The sequence below is a fragment of the Uncinocarpus reesii genome, genomic scaffold (genome assembly GCF_000003515.1).
Source record: "Uncinocarpus reesii 1704 scaffold_4 genomic scaffold, whole genome shotgun sequence".
Lineage (NCBI taxonomy): Eukaryota > Fungi > Ascomycota > Eurotiomycetes > Onygenales > Onygenaceae > Uncinocarpus > Uncinocarpus reesii.
The window spans coordinates 265706-291541 of record NW_003052497.1 but is presented as its reverse complement, the minus strand read 5'-3'; the positions used below and the strand labels follow the sequence as shown (position 1 = coordinate 291541).

Sequence of the window (25836 nt, the reverse complement as noted above, 5' to 3'; positions counted from 1 at the left end):
GAATCCGTTGATTGTCTTGGTTTCCTTTTGGCTTGTATGGAAAGGCGAGGCAAATTGTTGGACGGAAGAATAACTGAGGGTTAGAAAGCGTGTGCCTTTGATTTGGGTTACTCTGAGATAGTATCCAAGTCTAGTATAGATCTTTGCAATCTTTTTCAAGTAGTTTTCAAACTTGCAGTCCAAAACAATATGTAGCAGAAATGATAGTGATGAAAATACAAGCTCTATCGAAATATGCTCAATGTATTCGCGTTTCTAGATCTAGCCCAACTACCTTCATCGGCCATGATATCATGTACCTCAGATTTTGGGGAATGCTCTCAAATATCGCCCCGATAGCCTGGACACTCCAACCTTCAGCCCACCAACGTGTAGGTGCCCTGTATAGGATTATACAGAAGTGCGCCAACAATAGTAGAGCAGCAGGATCCCTCCGTTCCAGGAAGGAGAGCAGCTGATCCGGAAATATGATAGGGAATCTCAACGCCATGGACCAATCCTTCCTCTTGGTCTGCGCCATGACGAACGAATCCCAGAGCTGATCGATAGCCGTTTCATAAGTTCGATTCAGCCGAGATTCGGCTGAGTTTGATGAGACTAGTTGCAGGCAGTGTTGTTCCATGAGCTCAAGCGCCATGGCTGTCTCTGCTGGAAGGTATCGACGATCTGTTATTTGCGGTCCACGCTGTAACAGGATTCCAAGTGAGCTTTCCTCAAGCGAATCCCAGGCTAGCCTTAGGGTTGCCATGGCCTTCCTGAGAAGGATAAAAATGTCCAAAAGTTCGCCAACTGGGTCTTGAAGCTGTTTGCAGCTACTGGAAAAATGAGACGACCCGAAAGCGAAGAATATGCTCAAGTGTGAAAAGGCAAAGACGGCACTGGTATTCGATACTGATATTATAGGTACGGTGGAGCGGAATACTGTGACTGCGGCATTATAGTGTTTCTGCGCCGTCTCTTTGTAAGATAGGGCGTGTGCATGATTTGAGGAGGATAGGTGGCTAATATGTAGGGCCGATATGGCGAGGATGATGTGCATCAAAAATCGTTGAGACTGCGCTTCTCGAGGGACGTCGACTTCCCATGCACGCCTATATACTTCGTAGTCGACAAATGATAAGAAGGCGACGGTGGTGTAGTGATACATCAGCTCGAGGTCCCCAGATGATACAGGGTTGGGTCGTGGAGGAGATAGGATATAGAAACTCCTTCGTTGGCTCCCTAGAGCCTGCGTAGCTTCTGGCCTATGCGCCACCATGACAGCAGTCGACATAGAGCATGCGCCTGGTGTTGATGGACCAGAGCACGGCTCAAAAGCCCACAAGGACTCGAAGCTGCATCGCGTCTTGCGGTACTTGCAATTCCTGCATCGAGGTCCTTGTTCGTCGCACTGTCAATCGTCTATCAGCTTAGGCAAATTGGAGATTATGAGAGAGAGCGTGTCAGAACAACCTTCACTTTTCGCTTTTTGCATTGTTGACAGCCGTTTCTGGACTTTTTAGGGATCTGGTAGAGCCATGGTTTGGGGCCCGAGTCGCATGGCATTTGTTAAAAGCTCGATTGTTTTCTCAATTAATGGCATAACTATAGCAAATCGTGTTTGCTAGAGATATCTTAGGCTGGTGAACACTGAAAGGTGAAGCCTGAAGACTAAAAAAAGAATTGCGGCTGCCTAATGTCCTTGGCTTCTGGTGCACTCGGGAGTTCTTGGTTATCCCCTAATAAGAGCTCTTGTGATTGAAGCTCCTACATGCTTCTTCAAATTGCAAATTTATAAAGGTGTAATATCAAGAGCTCCCTAAAGGCTAATTGCAAACAATGTGTTTACACAGGTCCAACTATGGATATCAATATCCAAAAAGAACTGATAATGCATATTGCAAACCCGGGCACCAAACATATCATCAATACAATTATACTAGTCAAATTCTCCCATCCACCATCCTCTGATAGTTGAAACCGGCGGGAAATATCCTCCTTGGGATTATATGGCTGCTTTGATGCGGAGAAGGCCAGTTAAGATTGGACGCATTGGGCACCGGCGTGGGTGCTTCCAGAGCTAAACCACCGTTTCGTCGCGGAAGGGACAAGCCTAGAAGCATCGCTGGGGCATCTGTATAACCAGATTGCTGGCATAGTGGCAGAGGAGGCGAAATCGCGTTATTGTTGTCTGCTCCGTGAGTGTGGTAATGGACGTGGTAGTTCTGCTGGCGTCGGCTCTCCCCACGGCCTCTTCGGCGATGCATCTCGCGATGTGTTATCTCGTCGTCACTGTCAGAACCATCATCGCTGTCATAATTTGCGTCTAGATCATCGACTAGTTGACTATTAACTTCCATTGTTAGCTCCTGTTCATGCTCTATGTCTTCAAGACGAATGAACAAAATGGGGAAGGGCCACGTACAGAAAAAAGCCTTGCTGTTTGAGACCTCGGATAAACCTTGATGTATCGTCAAAGATTCCTGGATGGATATTATCATCGTAAACGACTCCAGAGAGATCGAAACTGGGGTACGCCATCTGGAAACTTTTCTGCTCCCGTTTCCGGGCAGCACGAACAAAGGCTTCTCGACCACCGAATTTTGGCATTGCTTGCTGACGAATGGACGGTATAAATACTATCACCCCAGATCGTAAATAGATGCAGCGCGTAGGTCAAAAACGGGAGAACCAGTCAACTGGACCAGTCTCTTCCCTATGTCACAAAATAAGGGGGCGTTCGTAAAAAGCCTTGAATTTCCGTGTGAAGAATGACTGACAAAAGTTGCGAAGATGTTGCGCCTTTAAATATGAAGAAGTGTCTAAGACTCTAAACATGAGGCTATTTCTGCGTCTCTTTTCATGCCAGTAGTGGAGAGAAGATTCGAGACAACGAATTCATCAAACATCTTTTGTTTGCTTTTGTGGAACCATTTCAGTAGTGGCCCAACTTGAGGTCTGCTTGAATGGTAGGATAACCCAAGTCTAGACTCCGGGCTAATGCGCTTTTCCGAGACAATGAAGCTGATTGCTTGGGAGAAGATCACACGCTTGCACTTGATACCACGTGTAAGGATCGCCTTGCGGACATATTGAGCTGGACCTTCAGCAGAAAAGTAAGACCTAACCACCAAATAGTATTTGTTTTAACAATAAGTCGGGTGCTAATCAAGGTATAGTGAAGATATGACCAGAGGAAGTTGTCACAGTAGGGGCATAAGTCATATTGGGTGCAAATGGTCTAATCCAGTCCATCAGAACTGCAGAGAACACCTCACAGACAGCAGCCACTGCATCTTCACGTGCTGGACAACAACTTTCGATATAAACTAGCACAACAAGATATTAGTCTTGGTTGTAGTTTAGTTATTGAGGCAAATGCTTACTCTTAACTTTCGGCTCTGTGCCTGAGGACCGGAGCGTGAATCGCAGACCGTGATCGGACCAAACTGTAAGCATTTGGGAGGTCGAGTCAATAGGTAATTCCGGGGTATTATTTGGGGCGCCTGTATCGAGACCATTGCTGACATCTCGCCACCGGATGACTGGAAATTTGCCGATGGACTTGCGTTTGTCTTCGAGGAAGCCCCGAATGCATTGGAATAAATTAGCGCTAATGCTAGGATCAGAGGAGACAAAGTAGGTGTTTAACGTCTCGTGATATCCATAGGTCTCATATAGCTGCTGTAGTTTGGTAAATGGGTTCAGGCCTTGCTTTTTCCATTGTGCTTGGGCAGCCAAAAAAACCATTGCTGCAGTTAGGCCGTCCTTATCGTAACATACTTTGCAAAACATGTAACCTAAAGCTTCCTCAAAGGCAAAGGGTACATCATATCCTTCGGCTTCGAGCCTCTTCGCGGCGTTACCTAGCCATTTGAAACCGGTGAGGGTTTCTTGAAAGTGGAATCCTTCCATTTTCGCCATTTTACCTAGCATGTTGCTAGAAACCGCAGTACTCAGCATTGCCATAGGCTTTTGTGGGCTTTGCTGCTTCCATATATCTAAAAGGTGAGAGGCGAGTAGAACTCCAACTTGATCTCCTGTAAACTTGAACCAAGTTTTCCTAGGTGGTTTTAGTTACGTGTAATCAGTAAGAAAACAGAAAGGAAAGAAACGAGATGCTTGTCAACTTACCCAACTTTTTGAGCAATAGCGAACCTATCCGCATCAGGATCATTAGCGACAATGAGATTTATGCTCATATCATCGGCTGTTTTCATGGCAAGGTCTAAAGCGCCAGCCTCTTCCGGGTTCGGGAAGCGAACTGTTGGGAATTCTGGGTCCGGGTCCCGCTGTTCGGGAACTACGGTCATGTCTTGAATGTTTAACTTCTTACAAAGCATGGACATGATCGAGTGCCCGACACCATGTAGTGGAGTGTATACGAAGCGCCCCGGGGAGTCACCGATCTCCGCTGTGGAAGTCTTCATGTCATCAGTTCAACGTTTATGGCTTTCTAAAGGATGTTCTCCTGACCACAAAAGCGCAGACGTCATCACAATACGCCTGTTTGATGTCCTGGGACAGGTCAGTGGTCGTTGATTGCCTGCTCACATCCCAAGCAGTTGGCCAGGGTTCGAGGTTACGCGCAATGGAATCACGAATGTATGCATCAATAGGTGAATTTATCTGAGCGCCGTTGGAAGCATAACTGGATCAAGTTAGCTCGGACTCTAACGGTCAGGCGAGCTTGAGTCCCACATTTTGTAACCTAACACAAGGAAACAATGGTCATACCCGTTGTCCTCCTTTGCGGGGTTCGAAGTTACTTACCATTGTCTTGTGCGGGATTCTATGCCCGATGTCAGCCTGGATGAAGCAGCGTAGATTATGGGGGTTTCTTACATGACTGGCAGTGATGACTATTCCCGCGGTGGCCTTTTTCAAGAGAACGGTATATGGCACTAGGGGGGTGGGAACCGGGGAGTCGAAACTCCACACACGAATGCCTTCAGCCTCCAAAGCGTTCGTGGCGAGTTGGGCAAACCTTTCAGAATTGTGTCGAGCATCTCTGCCAATGACAACAGACAGCGGTTCTGGGCCTTGATGCGATTCCTTCAGAAACTTGCAAAGACCTTGAGAGGCTTGGATAACCGTCAGGCTGTTCATATAGGCAAAGCCAGCCTGCATGCGGCCGCGTAGGCCAGCCGTTCCAAATTGAATACCTGGAGTAATGCTTTAGCATTCATCCAGATCAGTGCATAACCCCGTAGGCAGGACATACGGTGCCGTAAGCGCCTTTCAAGTTCAGAAATGTTGTTGGCATCATAGAGGCTCTTGATCTCCTCCCTAGTATGCGGATCCTACAACATCTGAGCTCATCATTCCAAGGACACTTGGCCGGGTCAGCATACTTGGTCCCACTGCAGCCATCTTTCGACTAGATCTGGTAGTGGCTCCTACTTGGAATCGACGATGAGTAACCCAGTGCATACTGAAGGCCAGGAAATCGCCTTGTAGCAAGATGTAGCATGCAAACACGAGTCACTAACCATTGTGTCAGCCCTGCAAGTGTGATGGCCTTGTCTCTGGCGTTGAACTGTTCACAAACAGTGAGATCGGGACGCGGAAGTTGAAGCTCGACGTCCCGGCCAGCCTAGCCAGAAGGGGTTAGCGCAGGTAGACAGTCAGCCTCGGCCCAAAAAAAGGAAAAATCGCGGGTTCCTGAATTTTTGCAGCGATCAATCCATGGATTCGAGGGAATTGGGTTGGTGCCTGAGCCTGGGATGTGCTTGATCTTGCGGAAGATTGATGCACTGATTCTGGACTGCTCGATGCGTTCTCGTTCCTGTGGCCAAGCGAAACGGTTTCAGCCCGGGCGACGTTGCTGCCGAGAGCCCCTAACTCGTTTACCTCCTGCATCGCCACGCCATGCTTGACGATCCCCTGGGTCGAAGTGAAACGATCCCCATCACAGGCTCCAGGCTCCTCCGAAAATCAGGAGTGCCAATTCAACGCTGCCACCTTTGATAAAAGTCGCAATTGCACCCGCATGGACTGGCGAGTATTGCAGAAGGTTAACATTTGATTTCCATCAATTGACCAATGCCCACACGAGCCCGAGAGCTGCCATGCCAACCCCCTCAGCAACGAAACTAAAGCCGGCTCGAGAAGATGTGGTTCTCTCGCGAAGAGAGATCGAAGGGCTGATTGCAAGTGGGAGGCACATAATCATCTTCAACGGCAAAGTCTTGAAGGTTGATGCCTGGTTGAAATTCCACCCAGGCGGAGAAACCGCAATCAAGCACATGGTTGGCAGAGATGCTACAGATGAAATCAATGCGTAAGGCTTAACTACCGACCATTTGCCCTACTTGGCTTGCGCTGACAGCAAGCCTTAGACTACATTCGTCCGAAGCTCGCGAGCGTATGAATTCCTTTCAGATCGGTCGCATCGAAGGACAATGGTTGAATTTTCTCCCGCCTATTCAAGGAGGCGTATTTGGCACTGGCTCTCTGGGTGAGCCGACCTCCAGCGAAGCGGACGAACCCCAGCCCTCGTCTCAAGAAAGCTCCTATCCCCCGTCGCCGCTGTTCGAGCCGATCGACCGCCCGACAACGTTACGACGACGCCGGTCTAGCTGCACGTCAGTTTCTTCTGTAGCCTCCACTCCTCCTACATCACATTCTACCTCGAAACCCTACGTCCAACCGAAGCCCCTGTTCCTCGACGCACGAACCCAAGAAGAGATCATTTTCGATATTGCCAAGTACCCCACCCTCAGTCCAAAAACCCAGAACCATATCGTGGAAAAGTATCGGGAACTGAACCAGCGCATTCGCGATGAAGGCTTGTATAACTGCAATTACTTTGCCTATCTCGTCGAATTCTCTCGTTACAGTCTTCTCTTTGCACTCTTTGTCTTCTTTCTGCGCTGTGGGTGGTACGGCACCTCTGGATTCTTTCTCGGATGCGTGTGGCATCAGCTCGCTTTTACCGCCCATGATGCAGGCCATATGGGCATTACCCATCATTTTCACGTTGATAGTGTGATAGGAATCATAGTAGCGGACTACATCGGCGGTCTTAGCCTGGGATGGTGGAAGCGCAACCACAACGTTCACCACATCGTCACCAACTCTCCCGAACACGACCCTGATATTGAACATATGCCCTTTTTCGCCATCTCACATCGCTTTTTTGACAGTCTTCGCAGCACATACTACGAACGTGTTATGAAGTATGACGCGTTTGCGAAATTTCTTGTCCGCTACCAACACTATCTTTACTATCCTATTCTGCTTCTCGGGCGTTTCAACCTCATTCGTTTAAGCTGGGAATATCTGTTTCTTGGCCAAGCTCCCAAAAAGGGTCCTGCCTGGTGGCATCGTTGGTTCGAAATCGTCGGCCAAGTCTTTTTCTGGACATGGTACGGGTACGGAGTGGTATATCTCAGCATCCCGGGTTGGCGGAATCGCCTTTTGTTTATCATGATAAGCCACATGATAACCGCACCTTTACACGTTCAAATCACCCTGTCACATTTCGCCATGTCCACCGCCGACCTTGGCGTGCACGAGTCCTTCCCGCAGAAAATGCTACGTACCACAATGGACGTGGACTGCCCCCCCTGGCTGGATTTCTTCCATGGGGGTCTACAATTCCAAGCCATCCACCATTTGTACCCGCGCATCCCCCGACACAACCTCCGTCGGACGCAGGATCTCGTGAAGCAGTTCTGCAAGGAAGTCGGCATCCCATATGCGATCTTTACATTTTACGATGGGAATAAGGAGGTTATTAGCCGGTTGGGCGATGTTGCGAAGCAAGCGAGAATCTTTGCTGAGTGCCAGAACAGCCTTGCGAAGCAGGGTGTATTTTCAGATCATCACTAAGATGGTAGAGCTCTGGATGGGATCATTTTTCTAAGTTGTATCAAGGACACGGTCACGGAACTCTCGGCTGCTTTATGTCATTTGATTTTTGACAAAGGCCGCGTGTAATATAAAAGTGTGTTGGAAGTGATCGCAAGACCGCACTGGACATGGCATGCTGCCCTTTGGTGTAAAAACGCTAGATATGCTGATGGTAGACCAATGCGTCAACAGGACGCTATTTTACCGCCCCTTGTACACATGAAACGTAATGCCAATGACAATGGAGGCTTCTACTATAATCCTCCTCTAGCCATCTTTTTTGCTCGTTGGTCCCGTCTGTTGTGGTTCGCTCGTGATCCCTTACTGGCATCCTTCCGTCTCCTAGCAAGTGCCGTATCGTGGTCACCGGAAGCGCCGGCAACATCGCCTCGTGCACCGCCTCGACTACCACCGTCTCCACGCCCACCACGCCCTCTCCCTCTACTTCTCCCTTGTCCCCGTCCGCCACCACGTGGTCTTCCAGTGGTGCCATCGCGGTCACCGTCTCCACCTTCTCCATCCTCCGCAGCTGGTTTCCGGTAGGAGGTGGATGGCAGATCACTCTGGCCATGCGCGGAGAGTCCGGCAGAGAGAGCATGGCTATGTTCCATTTTCGCCATACGTTTCGGATCACGGGTCAACATCACTGCCCAGCCTTCGATGCCCTCATCTGTCATCCCCGTCTCTTTGCGAAGAGACGCCCGTTGCTGGGACCGCCGTGTTGCCGCATCGCGTTTAAATGCGTCTGGATCCGATTTGTATAGTCTGAATAGAGCGAACTCCGCGTCTTCGTTGAGTCCACCAGATGTCCTTCGCCCTGATTCTGTGTCGGGGTCGACGCTTGTACCCGGAGGCATTGAATCAACAGTTCCACCGACATCGGCAATGTCATATGTATCGTCGCGTTCGTCGTCATCCGAGTCAAACGCAGCAAGTGCAGATAGGATGGCAGCTTTGTTCACCGAATGCCCGGACCTATCTGCCAGGATATCATCAGCCGTCAAATCGGCATTTGCGCGACCAAAGTGTAGTTTGGACTGAGAAATGTCCAAACGGTCAAATTCATCGTTATCAAAGACATTCTTCCTCGGAAACGAGGGTGGCAGGGCTGGAGGTGTAGAACGAGGTGCAATATCTGGCATAACCTCTGCGATATGTAGCTGTTCTGAATGGTCGAGGGACTTCAAATGAGGAGGTAGAGTGTCCTCCACAAGGTTGGAAATCGCGGATTCGACATCGTCAGAGTAGTGATCTAGTAATTTAACAATGTACCCAGTCCCGAGATCTGGAAAAAGGTCTTGGACCTGGGTGACCAAGGACATCTTATGAACATGGAATTCATTTACATCATCTTCGATTGTTTGTCGCTGCTTGCCCTTATCCTTTTTCGGCGGCCGTTGACGATGAGCGGAGTGCAGCCCACGACACACTGTAATGTACGACCTTAAACTAGATACTAGATTCTCGGCACGTTTTTGAGGAGTCGCAGAAAATAGTCGATGCATCCGCTTCAACAAATTCGTGCTGCAGATAAGGTCCGATAGTAAGTTTGGTCCTTTTTGCAAGGTTGTTACGTCGACTTTAGCTAAGGCCTTTAGATTAAAAAGCTGGTCCAAGAGCAGAGATATTGCTGGGGGAGACAAAAGCATTAGGGACGATAGCGACACGTATATATTGGCGACTATACTATCTTGTAGAGTCTTGTTCTTTTGGGTTTGATATGCTTCAAACAGAGTGTCAATATAATCCGATCCCGTCATAAGGACGTAACCAATTTCTGGGAGCGAAAAGGCTAGTTGCGTGAAGGATTGCAACGTAGCCAGCACATCCCGTTCTACTTCAGAGTTTCTTTGAGAAAGTTGCCGAATCAAAGTTGACTTCCCCTTCTCAATGTCGGCAGTCACGAATTTCGAGTGTCGTTGCCAGACCTTTCTCAGAAGGGATTTCAGCGCAGATCCGGAATTGTATGTGGCGCATAGCTTTGCTAGGAAGCGACAATTAAGCGAGTCTTCCAACGCTTGGTTCGGTACTAACAATAGTCGTTGCGTTAAGAGAAAACAGAGGCGCCGTAAAGTGCTTGCTTTGGGCCCAGTGAATGTCGTCGAAGAGTCATGATATGAAAGAAGAAATGATACAGCTTGGCCATCTTTAGGAGCAAGTGATTCAAAATCACTTTCAGAGAGCCTCAGGCGAAATTCAACGGAGGCAATCCATGCATCTAAACATGCTGCCCAGTCCTCGCTGGGGATGCGGTCCCGTATACTCGCTGGAGGGACCGGTGCAAGTGGGGGAGGTTTGGGCTCCAGCATTAGAGTGACTCGGCTGGGTTCAATGGAGGATGAATGACAGTCGGCGACAGAACTTCTGGAATGACGAAGCTATATGAAGAGAGGCAAAAGAGAAAAGCAGCAAAGCAGTCCTTGTCAAGAAGTGGAATCCATTTGATGCGACGGCGATTGTCGAGGGGCATTCAGGGTTAGTCATACACGCTAGCCCCGTTCAAGCTAGCCCGGGTAGCCGAATGCCAAGAGTTCGCATCCCACAAATCAATTCTTTGCGCAGAGAAACAAGAGGACGACGAGATCAAGCACTCGACAAGATCACCGATCCAGCCTGTCATCACATTACCGAACTCATTGTTCAGGTCTTGACCGGCGCTGCACGTCGCACCTCATAACTGTACGCTTCTGCCCCCGACCTAATGTCTAGTTGCAAGCGCTAACTGTCCGCCAGTCCAGCAACAAACAGCAACCATGTCTTTCCAAAAGCCCGAGAAGGATTTCGGCGAAGGCCCAGTACGTGAAAAGCCCATTAAAACGTCCACCCCATTCTAACGATGTCGTTTTTTCCCGCAGAAAATCCACAAGATCCGTATCACCCTCACCTCCCGCAAGGTCGCTTCGCTGGAAAAGGTCTGCCAGGAGCTCATTGAGCGTGCCCGCTCAAAGTCCCTTGAGGTCAAGGGCCCCGTCAGACTCCCTACGAAGACCCTGACGATCTCCACCCGCAAGACCCCTTGCGGTGAGGGTTCCAAGACTTGGGATAGATTTGAAATGCGCATTCACAAGCGTTTGATTGAGTCAGTTTGAGCATCGCGACCAGTTTTCTTTCTTTTTTTTTCGGGTAGATTGTTAATTCGTGTTGCGACTCCAGTCTGAACGCTCCAACCGAGACCGTGAAACAGATCATTATCAACATTGAGGCTGGTGTTGAGGTTGAGGTGACCATTGCTGCATAAGCGGGGTCCAGGGATGAACGGTAGTGCATGAGAAAACTTGAAAACTCAGTGCAGCCGCTGGTTTTTGACGGTATTCTGGCGCGATCGAACTGTGCTTGGACACTGCATTGAAGCATTTGAAGCTGCACTAATACTTCATGGAAGTATATGATGTATGTTTGGAAGCAGAGCAGCCTAGATACTTTGAACATCATAACAGCCGGTCACAGCAGACTTCTCAAGAACACACCTTATATCTCTTTCAAGTCTATCCAAATAGAGAAGATAAACATCTAAACACACAATGGTATATCTTCTACCACTACATTGTATTTCGGGTAAGAAGTATAGAAAAACAACTCAGCTGCTATGCAAACGCTCATCCCTATATTATTTAACGCTACCCATCACATGGGACAACCTTTCATATGATATTCAAGGAGATAAGCCATGGTTTGAGGTGGAACTATGGTGGAATCTCTTGATGCAATAAGAAAACGATCCATACAACTATGACAATGTTCCGTGCAATCGAGGATATCTCTGATGTTACAAACCCATAGAACACCAAACTCCCAAAAGGCGGCAATTTTTAGCCATTAAGAACCACTAGGCTTTAAGTTTCGCCTGAGGACATCCCAATTCAGGCCGTCAATTTTCCGCCCGCCCAAAGACTCCAGTTTGCCTAGGTCGTCAAGGCGACTAGTTGCGACGCGTCGTATCATAACCGTGTCTTTTGCACCATGAAGCTTCTTCGCTTTCCCATATAGCAAACAATCTTCAAACCACTCGACCTCCGCTTTGTTGAAGGGCAGATTAACCAAAGCCATCGACCTTTCCGCCCTCTCTTCACCTGGCTTGGTCGCGAGAACGGAAACAATTAGCTGGTCGAAAAGTTCACGACGGGTGTCATCCGATAGTTTCCGGGTAAAGTAGAAAGCCGTGTCCACTCCCTTGCGGCATAATACCCCAAAATACGCGTTTAGAACTTCGCGAGAGGCTAAAGGTGGGGAGACGGCTGTGTAATATGCAAAAGCGAAGCTATCATTTTGCTCCGGGACTGTCGAGAGGACGTATAGGATTTCGTCAGGGAACGTCGGGATAAGTGACGGCTCTGTGAGATAGCACAAGGATTGCTATTGACTCAAGTTATCAGCACAAATCGAGACGCGGCCCTTCATGTCGCATAACCAACCTGGAAATCCAATTTATCCAAATGCCAGAGGCCATCAATGAACAACTTATACTTCTGCGGCAAGAAGCACTGTTTTGCAAAACGGCGACTGCTGGGCCCTTCAGTCGCATCTTGGCAGTCTTTCAAAATATAATATATCACAGATTGCTTGTGGTGAGTGGGTGAACGGGAGGCAAGAACCTCCTGGTGGAGCTTGCGGAGCGTTTCAACGGACTTTGGCGGGTACAATCTCGTGGCTGACGGACAATGTCGATGTCAGCGTTTGATAAGAAGCAAGCATAGAGTGTGAGTATGGTACCTGAGTCAATTCCCAGCGCATGAAGAAGGCGATCGATGAATAGAGTGTGGTGGAAGGTCTTCCGATTCGCGATGATCCGGTCGACCACTTTGGGATTGTAGGGATACCCTCCTTTGAAGGGAAACGTAGCGTCAAAGTCCTCCCAGGAGAACATTTTGAAATGTAAAACTGCTGCAACAAACTGCTCTCTTCTTTCACCTCATCGGCGAGCTGTTGCTCATCTATATTTCGCCTTTGCGGCGGAGCTTCAAATGGCTGACATAACACGCTGCTTATCTACACCCTTATCCATACCAAAAATACAAAAATCAACCAATCAGCAAGGGCAGGTCCGGTAATGCTCTCTTGACTAGCTGAAACCGCTTTGGGTTAAAGATAAACAGCGGCGCAACAACAAACCTCAAAAGTCGACACTCTCTGCCGCCATTTACACGACAATCCACTCCGACAATGTCCTCGATAGCGCAGTCCCGGCCTTTGAGGCGTGCTTCTACGCGGAAGCGATTGATCCTCCAGGAGAGTTCCGAAGATGACTCGCAATCGGGCCGCGCAACGCCTACTCTTTCGGCACAAGAGGAGGACGACAACGATGGAGAATTCACCCCAGTTCCCAGCCGGACAGCTACAAGACGGAGCTCTCGTCGGCAAACGGTCGACAGCACCGGTGAAGTCGCGCAATCCACGCGACCGCCGCGAAAGAGCCGACGAACTGAACCCCGCGAAAGCCAAGGAGCATCGCAGCCTCGCGTTGCAGCGGAAGAGAGCATTTTGAATACCGGGGACCCGGAGTCTCCGACAAGGAGGCTCTCTGCCGCAAGGTCAAGACGCAGCACGACTAACCGGAGTACTCGTATGTCCTCAGCCACTCCCACAATGGGACTCTCCTCTATTCCGACACCAGCACCCTCACAGTCTCCAGAGCCTAGTTCGCGCCCATCCCGTCGAAGCTCGTCGCGGCCTTTAGAACCGCCTTTATCTTCTTCAAGACGCAGCATTACTCCGTCGCCCTTACAACCAGCGAGTACTGATAGGCGATCGTCCTCTCGAAGCATTACGCCTATAGCCTCACAAACCCCAAGCCGCGCGGCTACGCCGCCTACAGTACGGCGAGCAGAACGGGCTCCATCTTCTAGGAGAAGTGCCACGCCTGTCGTAGATTCTACGGATCAACCGACCGGCGAAACGTCACTGATCACAAAACAGTCGCAGACAGCACAGGTTGAACCGATAAACCCGGCGACGACTGCACTAGAAAAGCCGATGGATATCTTGATGAAGTCTCGGACAGCACCACAACCCCCTGTAGAAGAACCGTCAGGCCCCAAACCGCGAATGGTCATCACACATCTGGTTCTGACCAACTTTAAAAGTTATTCAGGGCGACAAGTTGTTGGCCCATTCCATGCATCGTTTTCTTCAGTGGTGGGGCCCAATGGCTCCGGAAAATCCAATGTTATTGACTCCCTCCTGTTCGTGTTTGGCTTCCGAGCCAGTAAGATGAGGCAAGGCAAGATCTCGGCCCTTATCCACAACTCTGCTAATTTCCCAAATCTTCCATTTTGCGAAGTTGAGGTACATTTTCAAGAAGTTCTGGATCTCCCCGAGGGTGGTCACGAAGTTATGCCCGGCTCACAGCTCGTGGTCTCTCGCAAAGCCTTTAAGAATAATACGAGCAAGTACTACATGGATCGAAAGGAAACGAACTTCACGACTGTCACGGATTTCCTCCGAGCCCGCGGAATTGACCTAGATCACAAGAGATTTCTCATCCTACAGGGTGAAGTTGAATCGATCGCTCAGATGAAGCCTAAAGCAGTCAACGATCATGATGATGGCTTGCTAGAGTATCTAGAAGACATAATAGGAACCTCCAAATACAAGGCCCCAATTGAGGAGGCAGCAACAGAGGTTGAAACACTGAACGAAGTCTGCTCAGAGAAAAGCAACCGCGTCCAGCATGTTGAAAAGGAGAAGTCCTCTCTGGAAGACAAGAAGAACAAAGCTCTAGCTTTCATCAAAGACGAGAATGAGCTCGCAGAAAAGCAGTCCGCTCTGTATCAAATTTATATTGATGAGTGCAACGATAACACCAGAGTTACAGAGGAAGCTATTTTGCAGATGCAAGAATTGTTTAATCTGGAGCTCGAAAAACACCAGGGAAGCGAAGAAGGCATTAAGCAACTTCAGCGCCAGTTTAAGCGAAGCACAAGAGAGTACGAAGCCATGGAGAAAGAAACGCAAGCCATTGCGAAGGAGATGTCCAAATATGACAAGGAGTCAGTCAAGCTGGAGGAAAAACGCAAGTTTCTAACAAATAAACGGAAAAAGTTGGAAAAGTCCTTGCAGTCAAGCCGCTTGGCGGCTTCGGAGTGTGCCAGTCTGGCTGAGAAACATGGTGATGATATTGAGACAAAGACGGCTGAAATCGCTTCTCTCGAGAAAGAAATGAAGCATGAAGAAAAGGAGCTAACATCCATTCGCGAAAGCTTAAAAGGTAAAACCCAGGGCCTCTCTGATCAGATCGCCGCGAAACAAAAAAGTCTGGAGCCCTGGAACGAGAAGATTAACGAGAAACAATCTGCTATGGCTGTCGCCCAAAGTGAGCTGGATATTATTTATGAGAAAACTAACGCTGGCGCTGTTGCTCTGGAAGAAGCACAGGCCAAAGTTGTTTCCATCCAAGAAGGGGCTGCAGCCAAAACCCATGAGCTAGAGCAACGCCAGTCAGAACTGACAGAACTTGAAAATGAAGTCGCCTCTTTATCCGCCGAGTTACGCAGGTTCTCTGAAAAGGAGCCAGAGTACCGTTCCCGTCTGTCTACTGCTCGTCAAAAGGCAGAGGAGGCAAGGTCAAGCCTCACAAGCACTCAGAATCAAGGTAATGTCCTCGCCGGCCTAATGCGGTTGAAAGAGTCTGGTCGCATTGAAGGGTTTCATGGGCGATTGGGAAATCTGGGAACAATCGAAGAAAAATTTGATGTCGCTATTTCAACCGCCTGTCCTTCACTCGATAACCTTGTTGTGGACTCTGTGGAAGTTGGACAGCAATGCATCGAATATCTCCGCAAGAACAACCTTGGCAGAGCGAATTTTATCTTGCTAGATCGACTACCACGCAGAGATATGTCCACCATATTTACTCCGGACAGTGTCCCTCGGCTGTTTGATTTAGTCAAGCCCGTCGACCCTAAATTTAGCCCGGCGTTCTACAGCGTTTTGCAGAACACACTTGTTGCTAGAGACTTGGAACAAGCCAATAAAATTGCATACGGCGCCCGAAGATGGAGGGTCGTCACCCTCGATGGACAGCTAATTGATCTCTCTGGGACAATGAGCGGAGGTGGAACTCGCGTTGCTAGGGGCGCCATGTCGTCAAAGAGAGTTGCAGAAGTCTCAAAGGACCAGGTCTTGAAACTTGACGCCGAGCGAGACCATATGGAAAAGAGGTTTCATTCATTCCAAGAGAAGCAACGTCAATTGGAAACATTACTAAGGGACAAGCAAGAAGAAATTCCAAAACTAAACACGACTATGCAAAAACTTCGGCTCGAAATCGAGAGCGCTGGGCGCAACCTCGCAGACGCAAAACGTCGAGTTAAAGAACTTGCAGCGGAACTTAAACCGTCCAACAACGATGATACCCGAGCTGGGCCACTTGAAAAACGTATCGCCAAGTTGGAAACAGAAATTAACCAACTGCGTGCCGAGAAAGCAGGAATAGAGGAAGAAATCCAGGCTCTGCAAGATAAAATCATGGAGATTGGTGGTGTCAAGCTCCGTGGCCAAAAAGCCAAGGTGGATGGGCTCAAAGAACAGATTTCACTTCTTACCGAGGAAGTTTCTAGTGCGGAGGTGTCGAAATCGAAGAACGAAAAGCTCCGCGTCAAGCATGAAAAATCGCGAGTGGATTCTGAAGGAGAGCTTGAGCACCTAGCAGAGGAGCTTGACAGATTAGCTCAAGAGACTGCTGATCAAGCCAACATTGTCTCGACAGTGAAGGAGAAAACTGAGGCGGCACAAGACGTAAGTATCCGGGCAAGACAATATGGCAGAGCATTTGACTAAATGGATCCTAGGCCGTACTCGCCAAAAAGGAAGAATTAGCAACCCTCAAAGCCGAGCTGGATGAGAAGACGGCGGAACTCAACGAAACGCGTGCAGTCGAAATAGAAATGCGCAATAAGTTGGAAGAAAACCAGAAAGTCCTCATCGAGAATCAAAAGCGTGGTAGATATTGGGAAGAAAAACTAGCTAAGCTCTCGTTGCAAAACATCAGCGATCTCGGTGAGGAGCAAGGCTCGGATCAGCTACCAGTGTATACGAAAGACGAACTGGCGGGCATGAATAAGGAGTCTCTCAAAGCACTGATCGCAGCGTTGGAGGAAAAGACTCAGAACGCTCAAGTGGATCTCTCGGTTCTGGGTGAATACAGACGTCGGGTCGCAGAGCATGAGTCTCGCTCTGCGGACCTTGCGGCGGCACTGGCTAATCGCGATAGCGCCAAATCTCGCCTCGACACCCTTCGCTCCCTTCGGTTGACAGGGTTTATGGAGGGCTTCAGCACAATCTCTCTCCGGTTGAAAGAAATGTATCAGATGATTACCATGGGAGGTAACGCAGAACTCGAACTTGTAGATTCCCTCGATCCTTTCTCGGAAGGAATCCTGTTCTCCGTCATGCCGCCGAAGAAAAGCTGGAAGAATATCAGTAATCTGTCCGGTGGTGAAAAGACCTTGTCTAGTTTGGCTCTGGTATTTGCGCTACACCACTACAAACCCGACCCCCATTGTATGTGATGGATGAAATCGACGCTGGCCTTGGACTTTAGGAATGTGAGTTTATATTGTGTCTGTGTATAGCTGTGCGATTGAAGGTGACTGACAGATTGTTAGGTTTCCATAGTTGCTTCATATATCAAGGAACGCACGAAAAACGCACAATTTATTGTCATTTCGTTGCGAAACAATATGGTGAGTTCATCCAAAACAGACAATCTAGCCGAGCCGGTTTGCTGACATTGTCTGCTCCCAAGTTTGAACTTGCTTCGCGGCTTGTCGGCGTGTATAAAGTCAACCACATGACCAAGAGCGTCACAGTGGAGAATAAAGACTATCTTACGAACAGAGGTTGAGCAGCTAGCGCATCGTTGTCTATATCGCACTGCGCGCCACATTTTTACGCATTTTCCATCCGGGCACTTTTTGTATCTATCATGAATTAGCGGGCCAGCATTTCACCTTGTGACTATGGGCTGAGGAGGCTGGTGCGGTTGGTTTTGGGCCGCTGTCTACTTTGGCTCTGATGAATCGGTGTTTTTGATACGATATTCACTTTTGGAATTATACTTGTTTAAATTAACTAGGGAACCGAGTTTTGATTGTTAAAGAGTACGGAGTAGTCCTCTCCAAACCTCCAAGCTCCAGCAGATCGAGGGCCGGTAAGGACAGCTGACAGGACCCTTTTTGAGGGATCAAGATATCCAAAAAAAAACATACAACAGCCGGGATTCGCTGGTGGTCACCCACCCAACTACTAGCCGGCCGGCAAGTGGCTTAAGTACGGCTGAGCGGACGGGAAGCCCTGTTTTCCACTTCCTGTGGTCGTATGTGCTTTATGGATCTTTAAACTGGTAATTATAGTTTAAGCACCTTGCTGATGGTTTCTACTGTATGCTCGAGAGCAGCCTGAAACAGAGCATTCGGGCACTCTGGCGGGGAACTTTGGCCTTAAGTCGTCGTCTTCGACTTTACTCATGCGGAACCTTGTGACACGCCGAGAACTTGTGCGAACTATGAGGGCAAGTATGCAAAAAGTGTGATTTTTGAGGAAGATCAGTGATGGCATGCAGCTAGTTTAGCTATGTAACTAGTCCTTATGAAGCACCACTAGTTAGGGAAGGTGGAGCGAGAAGATTGTTACGGAGTAGTTAACTATTAACTACTCCGTACATAAGTAATCCTTCTCTTCCTGGGCTTGGTCCTGCATAGCTCCAAAGGCCTCTGGTTTGCCAGGGCTGCCTTGTTCTCTCAATATTCCGTGGTAGCTCGCGTTGCAGGTATGGCGAAATTATCGCAAGCCGAACTGTCTGTCATCACAAAATATCCTTTAGCTAACTCACTCGATCGTGTACGCGGCTTGCTCCAAGATGCGGAACGGCCATCCCTAACATCCTACGATGGCACTGACGATGACCCTGATGGTATCCGCCAAACAGCAATATCAAAGCTTTTAATCACTTTAATGGATGAAAAAGCTGCTTTCAATCTCCGCCCCCCAATTAGCAGCGGAGATGTTGCTTCCGAACTATCAAGGCTTTTCACACGCCTTCGAGAAGGCGATTTTCAATATGAGCGCTAACTACCGCTTGTTAACACATCTTATTCTTCAGAAAGCACCAGATTCCGATATTTGGGAAGCTGTCTTCAAACTTAACGTAGCGATGGTTGTCGTATTGACGATCTGTATGTGTATGTATATTGGAAGGCTACCAAGTGTCAAAACCTGGTAAATCATGTGCAAGGTCACCGAAAATGAGATCCCAGTCCCCTGGCAACTAGCATGACAGGAAAGGATTTCAGTTAGTTGTCGAGTTATCATAGATCGGGAACCGTGAAGTAGGTACGTACATTCAAATCTGTAAGCTCATCTGTATGATAATTCAAACTCGCCCCTGGAGCGATAGCAGCGGTTTGGTCCAAATGAGAAACTGGCTGGCTCTGCGAACAGATTAATACCCTATGGCTACAAAGATTTGATGTGTGACGCATACCCAACTGTTCTCGTGAATATCTTTTGTCGTGCTCCCTGTGTGCTTCGACAATGTTCGATGACATATCGCAGTTATCCGGTCAACAATCTCCTTTCTGTATGCGTCACTAGAACCAGGCCACAGTTTGCTTTTGACCATGGCGAGCATCACACAAAACATGGAGTACTCCTGCAGCCCTTTCTGGATCACGGCAAATTTCTCTTCCCACCATGGAAGGGCTCGTTCCACGAGGGATACCAAAGTTCGCGTCAGCTCAGGGAGCACCTGCTGAACTACGGAGGAGCCTAAAATGGTGACATTAATTACCTTGAAAAAGGGAATTCGGGGAAAGGTGGGAGTTACCAAAACCGCTGCCAACAGTGTATAAGTGATGGCAAATGTTAAGTGCAGCTTGCATCGTGACTTCACCCACGCCGAACCAGAACCGTCTGCCGAGTTGGTCGAGAAGGAGCTGCTGGTGACAAAGCATCGTCATAGCTGTATCCAATCGAGTACGGGACGAGTGTACAAGAGCTGCGTCCTTTAGATCTCCCAGAGTACAGCACGAATGCAGGGAAAGCTGGCTACGCTGGAGTTGTATCTGAAGCAACGCGCGCCATAACCGCAGCCTTTGGTCCGCTCGAGAGTCTGACCCCTTCCAGTTTGGAATTTCTGAAAGATGTTGCAAAATGGAATTATCCAAGTCTGAAAGCTGAGCAGGGGATATCGAAAAGCCTGGATTGTTAATGAGTGAACAGATGCGCAATCGTAGGCCTAAAGACCTAGACGCAATGATTTGGTACGAAGAGTCCGTGGGGATATCCAAAGGTTGCTGGCTGGGAAATTCGGTGATGGATTCATGGATAGCTTCATCGTTGATGTTCAAAGGAGGCAGGCAGTCGTAATCGGATTGTTGCAAAGTCGGCGGCATGCCACGGTCCAGCGAGGCTTGAAAATCAAGCTCTAGGATTGTAATCCAAATCCTGCGTCGCATCTCCCTATTGAAAACAGAGATCCGTGCATTTGGTGGTGGTTCACGATGCAGGCCAGCGGACATTGCCAGCTTCACCAGAGTGCCAGTTGCAGACCATGCTTGATTTCGTTGTGAAAAGTTTGCCTCTTTCGCTTGAATCAGGAGGCAGCGAATTTGCAAGGTCGTTAGATTCGGGCGTTTGTTTCCAACATGATGAAGCCAGGTGTCGCCCCAGCGTATCCAGTTCGCCACGATACTTGGAGTTATACTACCGCCGGGATGAGCGCTCCAGACCGTCGACAGTATTAAAAGGACTTGAACAAGGAAATACGGCGGGACGGATCCCGGGCGGTCTTTAACCAGCTGTAGTTGCGCATTAAATGATGGCTTGTGGAAAAGCCGACTCGCACTCCCGACTGTATCAAAGTAGATTTCGATACAGCTCTCCGCCACTGGCCACTCAGGAAGAAGGCCGCTGAGATAAATGCTATCAAGGGCGAGTTCACCAGGTAGCGTCGGTTTTGCAACTCTGCCTTCCTTCAGCTTCAAGAGCTCCCGTACAAGCCCCGCAAGAACCGGGTGCTCTCGTTTCAACCGGTGCAGATACTGTTTCAATTCTGGGAACTAATCCAGGTTGTCATTCAGGGAAGACAGATGCAGCACAGGTTTGGGGGTTCTTCTTACATCAGGGAACAAATTGCTCACATTGCTGCAACCTCTGAAACGAGTCCGGTTTTCCTTGCCGTGAAAAGCGCTACCAGGCACCACGGTCGAGGGCCCAAATCTCGGCGGCTCGGTGTGCTCGTCGGTACTTGTGGCAGGCAAGGGCTTCTTGGGTGAAGGCGGTGCGGATTTACGCCAGTCGCCGCAAGGTGTCCCTGGATATGTTGGCCCCTGAGCAGCAGCTTGAACAGGATATCTCGGGGGGAACGAGGGCGGCGGATGTTCATAAATGCATCTTTCCGGCCAAGGGGTTTTCTGGCATCTTTCACAGGCAGGATATCCAAAATCACACTTGACCTTCCTGGCACGGCATTGAAAACAGGCTAGGGTCCGTCTTCGCCTTTTCTTCCGTGATGGTTCGGCGACCTCGTCATCGGGTTGCTTTGACACTTGTTGATCATCTGCCATTCCGCCAACTGCCACCAAGGCGAAATCGGTGAGCGAGTCGTTATCATGGCCATCGAGACACAGCGTGGATGTGCGAAAACCCGAATCGCAATAAATAGTCGGTTGATGCGGCATCCCGATAAAGCCGAGATAGGCCGACGGAGACTCGGCGATACGAACACGCCAAACAGCGAGTTGACGAGAGCATCACCGCCGGGATTGAAGATCAAAGGCTCCTCTGGTCGTTAACCCCGGGCCTAACTTTGGTGATACCTGCACGATGGCTGGCTTGACCGTAGGCAGACGGATTTTCAGTGCAAGGTTATATCAAAGCACAAAATCCAGGGGAGGAGTTTGATTCTTGGGAGTATGCTGGTTCTACTTAGTCCAAAATGTTGGGTTCACTTGTTGCTCGCGCCAAAGCCGTATGGGCCACGAAGGGAGGCGATGCCAGTGATCGATATTTGTTCCCAACGGTAGACCCAACCGTCGACGGCCCCGACTGTACGAGGGATTGCTCTGACTGCACTGTCAAGTATCCTTCTCGCTTTACGACTGAAAACCATCGATACCTCTACGGCAAGGTGAAGCCTTTCGCGGCCCATATCCTTGTGGCGACTGGCAAATCGGATTGGCAGCCAAAAGTTGAGAATATTCAAGGCAGTCTCATGCAAGCGTTCGCGAAGGGCTCACATCAGTCGGAACAGGGCGTTCGTGAGCCTACCCCTGGATAATTGGAAGCGGAGTGCGCTGACACATGTCCACCTTCCAGCGTATTATGGTCTCTGCATCGAACATCGCAACTGCTCAGCTCGAGACGGACGATGAAGTGCATAGTCTCGAGGAAACGACAGTGCTAATACTACCAGCCTTTACGTTTGTAGACAGAGTGACGGTTTCAGACATCCCGGCGCTCAAGGAGCGTTTTCTGACTGCGACGGAGGAAGAGGAGAAGCGCGATGAGATGCATGCAGATCAGCGCTTAAAGTCTCGACCCTGTCAACAAGATTATATAGTCCTGCTCTGTTCTCATAGAAGCCGGGATGCACGCTGCGGAATTTCCGCGCCTCTTATCAAACGCGAACTCGAGCGCCATCTACGACCGATTGGGCTTCATCGTGATGACAGCGACGACCGGCCCGGAGGGGCGAGCATCTACTTTGTCTCACACGTCGGTGGCCACAAGTTTTCGGCAAATGTACTGATTTACCGGAGAGAGGCGGAGCAGATGATTTGGCTTGCACGAGTCCGGCCCGAGCATTGTGAAGGAATCGTGAAGCACACGATTTTGAAGGGGAAAGTGGTCCACCCAGACTTTCAGCTCCGGGGAGGGTTTGATCGTAAGCGTAGTTTGGCAAGCTGGTAGTTTGCTATCTGTTCAATGCACCCATATATTCTCCAGCAATAAATAACCCCAAGCAATATATATATTTTATATCTATCCATGTTGTTGTCTGTTGACAAGGGGAATCAAGCCTGACGTCATTTGGCAGACGCGTGAGCCGACGCGTGCACGCGTTTGACGCGAGGCCAACGCACTTGGAGATTCGTTTTGATGCGCCTGATATCTAGTTAAACCAGCGAGATAGATCTCTTGAAGCCCAGACTCTCACCATGACAGCCAACATCGAAAAGCTCCGTGCGGAATTGAAGGAGTGGGAAAAGGCATTTGCTGAAGCCAACGGAGGCCGCAAAGCTTCCCGTGAGGATATCAAAAACGACCCAAGTATCGGTCAGTGGCCGTTCCATACCCTTTCCCAGCAGCCATCAGGCTAAAGATCAACCCGGCAGCTGCAAAATACAAGGCGTATGCACGCTTGCGGTCTCAGCCCTCGTCGTCGTCGCTCCGGGCCAACCCCGACAATGGCGCATCTCCTGGCCACTCCCAGAAAAAGCGCATTAACCCTTTCGTTGACAATGACAAGCACGAGCACCACGTCTTTGCTACTCCGCGAAAAGTCGCTAAACACACATCGTCGACTCCAAAGCATCCGTCTCAGCTCGACTCGTACGAAACCACCTCGGACATCAAAAAACTACTCAGCCCGGGCGGCCCCTACACGTCTCCAGCTCCTCTTCGCACAGCAATCGGACCTACCCCCCAGCGCGATGGAAAGGTACTTGGGCTCTTCGATCTGCTATCCCCCTCGGCTTCGAGCACCGCTACACCTTCCAAACGAAAGCCGTTTGAGCCAGCGGACGGGACGCATACGCCGTCCCGTGCTAGAGGGATGGTAACTCCCAGTCGACGCGATGGGTCTGCTCTCCGTCCACGGCGACACTCCTTGACGCCCGCATCGTCAGCGAAGAAATTCTTTCTTTCAAAGTACTGTGCCACTCCAACTACAATGCGATTTGCCCCTATTACAGAGGCAGATGATGAAAACGACGACAAGAATGCCGACAGTGAACGGATCGATACGCTTCTTTCCGAACAGAGTCCAGTTCGGCAACGGCCAGAACCTGAAACGCCAACGTTCCTGCGACGGAGGAACGTGTTGTTCGCGCAGCCGGCTAACCACGCGAGAAGCAAAACTGGGGCTGCCAGTCCCGTCGCTGTCCGGATGCCGCAGAGGATATTCGGCAGAGGTTTAAGTCAACTTGTTCGGGACCTACATGACCTCGGCGAAGAGATGTCGAACGCCGAAATGGAAGACGACATGGAGGCACTCCGCGAAGCTGAAGCTACGGAAAGGACTAACGAAGACCGAGGCCTCGTTGAAAACAGCCAGATTGCCGACAGTCCCTCGAAAGTTCAAAGGCAGTGGAAGAAGAAAGGGCAAAAGAGGACTACTAGGTTGGTTCATCTACGCCCAGTGCGCGCGAAGCCGCAGCGCGTCCCGGAGCCTGTTATCCGCGACGAAGATAGCGAGGATGAGCTTGATGCTGTATCTGAGCCGCAGATTCCCGTTTCTGCCGGCGGGGACAATGGGGTTGGTGAAGACGCAGTAAATAGTACAAGGCCCAAAGGGAAAGACTCAACTCAGAACAAGGAAAAGTTGGGCGGGAACAAATTAGTTCAAAAAGCGCGGAAGATAAAAGCTACAGCGCATGCCAACTATAGGGCGCTCAAGATACGGAGTAAGAATGGGGCCGGCAAAGGACGGTTTGGCCGAAGAAGGTGACAATACTACCAATATCATAAAGTCACTCTCCAAAAGGCATAGAAGCATATATATAATTCGATTCGAACAAAACGTTCAATCCTGGCAAGTACACATATCATTTTCTGGCTAGAAAGCGATTATACTTTCAATTGAAATGCACCGGAGAGTCAATCAGGCCGGTACCGCCTCTTTGCGCGCTCAATTCTTCTCCCCTGGACAAAATTCGGTGCATGACCCCGTGTTCTATGTTTCCTCACACCCCGTGGCTCACTTCTGTAAGCCCCGTCAGGCCGCCACTGAGCGCTGCTTCTGTTCGCTGGGGGACTCTCAACCTCCCGGCGATGCAGAGTTGGCAAGGACGGCTGTGAATACTCATCGTACTGCACTCCTCTGTCCCAATCCTGCAACGAATCAAAGGGGCTCCGCAGCCACGCCTGCAGCTCATGCAGAAACAGTTGCGCATTGTCTCTTCCAATGAATTCCTGCAGCAATTCTTCCGCTTGCCCTCCACTGCCTTTGATATCTACCGTTCGCAAAATCGCGATGATGTATTCCAACAGAAACTCCGCGTTGCGTGCGCGTCGAATGCGTCCAGCGTCATCACCGCCGGTAGCGGTTTCAGCTTGCTGCTCTCTTCCACCATGCAGCCCTTGGTTATTTGGGTCAAGGAAGGCGAATACTTGTAGCTCCCGCCGAATCCACTTTCGTGCACGAGAGACTAGATTTTCGTCCTTGTTGAATAACTGCGGGGTGAGTTCGCGGTATTGCGAAAGGCGATTCGAACCTACGCGCTGCGAGTATAGCTGCCTTTGGTAAATGTAACGTCGACGGGCTAAGGGATCATCGCGGGGTTGCGAAGGAGGCCCCCGATTAGACACTCGCGTGTTGGGACGATTCGCGCGGAACCTCGGGGTCTGCCGTTCAGAGGGGGGTCTAGCGGTCTGTCTTCGCGGCTCTGATAGACAAGGCAAACTAAATACCTCGGGGCCTGAAGGTGACTGGAAATTGTACTTGACCCCGGTGACTTCCGCTTGGCCTATGTAGCAAATGATAGATATCAGCAAGCCACCCTTCGCAAATAACAAATAGACAAGTAATAGACAGCACTCACATAGCGGACAAGCACGGCGTTGCTGCAGCCAGCTCACAAGGCACAGGAAATCAAAGCTCCCATGTTTGCAAGGGATCGTAACTCCGACATCCCGAACTTGCTCGAGACATATCACGCAGGGATGAGCGTTGTCGTCTGCCGCCTCGCCGGCGACCTCAGTAAGGGTTTTTTGGAAGATCTCACGTCGCAGGTCTCCATCGCATTCCATGGAGCAGCCCTCCGGTGCTTGTGAATTGAAGTC

At 49.7% G+C, this 25836-nt stretch overlaps 11 protein-coding genes across 11 annotated transcripts; 5 read left to right on the top strand and 6 right to left on the bottom strand.

Moving 5' to 3' along the window:
- Window positions 1–1922: 1922 nt before the first annotated feature.
- Window positions 1923–2589, bottom strand: UREG_06210 (uncharacterized protein; the record flags this gene model as incomplete). Its single annotated transcript, XM_002583197.1, has 2 exons — window positions 1923–2325; window positions 2405–2589. 2 exons carry the CDS (start codon window positions 2587–2589, stop codon window positions 1923–1925), a joined length of 588 nt encoding a protein of 195 aa, XP_002583243.1.
- A 558-nt stretch (window positions 2590–3147) lies between these two features.
- On the bottom strand, window positions 3148–5474 carry UREG_06209 (uncharacterized protein; the record flags this gene model as incomplete). Its single annotated transcript, XM_002583196.1, has 7 exons — window positions 3148–3308; window positions 3366–4042; window positions 4114–4403; window positions 4753–4788; window positions 4825–5144; window positions 5204–5282; window positions 5415–5474. The coding sequence occupies 7 exons, from the start codon at window positions 5472–5474 to the stop codon at window positions 3148–3150; spliced, it is 1623 nt and encodes a 540-aa protein (XP_002583242.1).
- Window positions 5475–6050: 576 nt separating this feature from the next.
- On the top strand, window positions 6051–7815 carry UREG_06208 (uncharacterized protein; the record flags this gene model as incomplete). The annotated part of the gene is made up of 2 exons (XM_002583195.1): window positions 6051–6262; window positions 6321–7815. 2 exons carry the CDS (start codon window positions 6051–6053, stop codon window positions 7813–7815), a joined length of 1707 nt encoding a protein of 568 aa, XP_002583241.1.
- Window positions 7816–8103: 288 nt separating this feature from the next.
- On the bottom strand, window positions 8104–10145 carry UREG_06207 (uncharacterized protein; the record flags this gene model as incomplete). The annotated part of the gene is made up of 3 exons (XM_002583194.1): window positions 8104–8133; window positions 8162–8436; window positions 8459–10145. The coding sequence occupies 3 exons, from the start codon at window positions 10143–10145 to the stop codon at window positions 8104–8106; spliced, it is 1992 nt and encodes a 663-aa protein (XP_002583240.1).
- Window positions 10146–10589: 444 nt separating this feature from the next.
- Window positions 10590–11074, top strand: UREG_06206 (40S ribosomal protein S20; the record flags this gene model as incomplete). The annotated part of the gene is made up of 3 exons (XM_002583193.1): window positions 10590–10631; window positions 10692–10915; window positions 10990–11074. The coding sequence occupies 3 exons, from the start codon at window positions 10590–10592 to the stop codon at window positions 11072–11074; spliced, it is 351 nt and encodes a 116-aa protein (XP_002583239.1).
- Window positions 11075–11652: 578 nt separating this feature from the next.
- Window positions 11653–12700, bottom strand: UREG_06205 (uncharacterized protein; the record flags this gene model as incomplete). The annotated part of the gene is made up of 3 exons (XM_002583192.1): window positions 11653–12189; window positions 12249–12484; window positions 12547–12700. 3 exons carry the CDS (start codon window positions 12698–12700, stop codon window positions 11653–11655), a joined length of 927 nt encoding a protein of 308 aa, XP_002583238.1.
- A 296-nt stretch (window positions 12701–12996) lies between these two features.
- Window positions 12997–17677, top strand: UREG_06204 (uncharacterized protein; the record flags this gene model as incomplete). The annotated part of the gene is made up of 4 exons (XM_002583191.1): window positions 12997–16569; window positions 16623–17334; window positions 17449–17516; window positions 17579–17677. 4 exons carry the CDS (start codon window positions 12997–12999, stop codon window positions 17675–17677), a joined length of 4452 nt encoding a protein of 1483 aa, XP_002583237.1.
- Window positions 17678–19613: 1936 nt separating this feature from the next.
- Window positions 19614–21512, bottom strand: UREG_06203 (uncharacterized protein; the record flags this gene model as incomplete). The annotated part of the gene is made up of 2 exons (XM_002583190.1): window positions 19614–20891; window positions 20952–21512. 2 exons carry the CDS (start codon window positions 21510–21512, stop codon window positions 19614–19616), a joined length of 1839 nt encoding a protein of 612 aa, XP_002583236.1.
- Window positions 21513–21769: 257 nt separating this feature from the next.
- Window positions 21770–22743, top strand: UREG_06202 (uncharacterized protein; the record flags this gene model as incomplete). Its single annotated transcript, XM_002583189.1, has 2 exons — window positions 21770–22087; window positions 22150–22743. The coding sequence occupies 2 exons, from the start codon at window positions 21770–21772 to the stop codon at window positions 22741–22743; spliced, it is 912 nt and encodes a 303-aa protein (XP_002583235.1).
- A 248-nt stretch (window positions 22744–22991) lies between these two features.
- UREG_06201 (uncharacterized protein) lies at window positions 22992–24502 on the top strand (the record flags this gene model as incomplete). The annotated part of the gene is made up of 2 exons (XM_002583188.1): window positions 22992–23109; window positions 23169–24502. The coding sequence occupies 2 exons, from the start codon at window positions 22992–22994 to the stop codon at window positions 24500–24502; spliced, it is 1452 nt and encodes a 483-aa protein (XP_002583234.1).
- A 149-nt stretch (window positions 24503–24651) lies between these two features.
- Window positions 24652–25803, bottom strand: UREG_06200 (uncharacterized protein; the record flags this gene model as incomplete). Its single annotated transcript, XM_002583187.1, has 2 exons — window positions 24652–25520; window positions 25596–25803. The coding sequence occupies 2 exons, from the start codon at window positions 25801–25803 to the stop codon at window positions 24652–24654; spliced, it is 1077 nt and encodes a 358-aa protein (XP_002583233.1).
- Window positions 25804–25836: the final 33 nt, after the last annotated feature.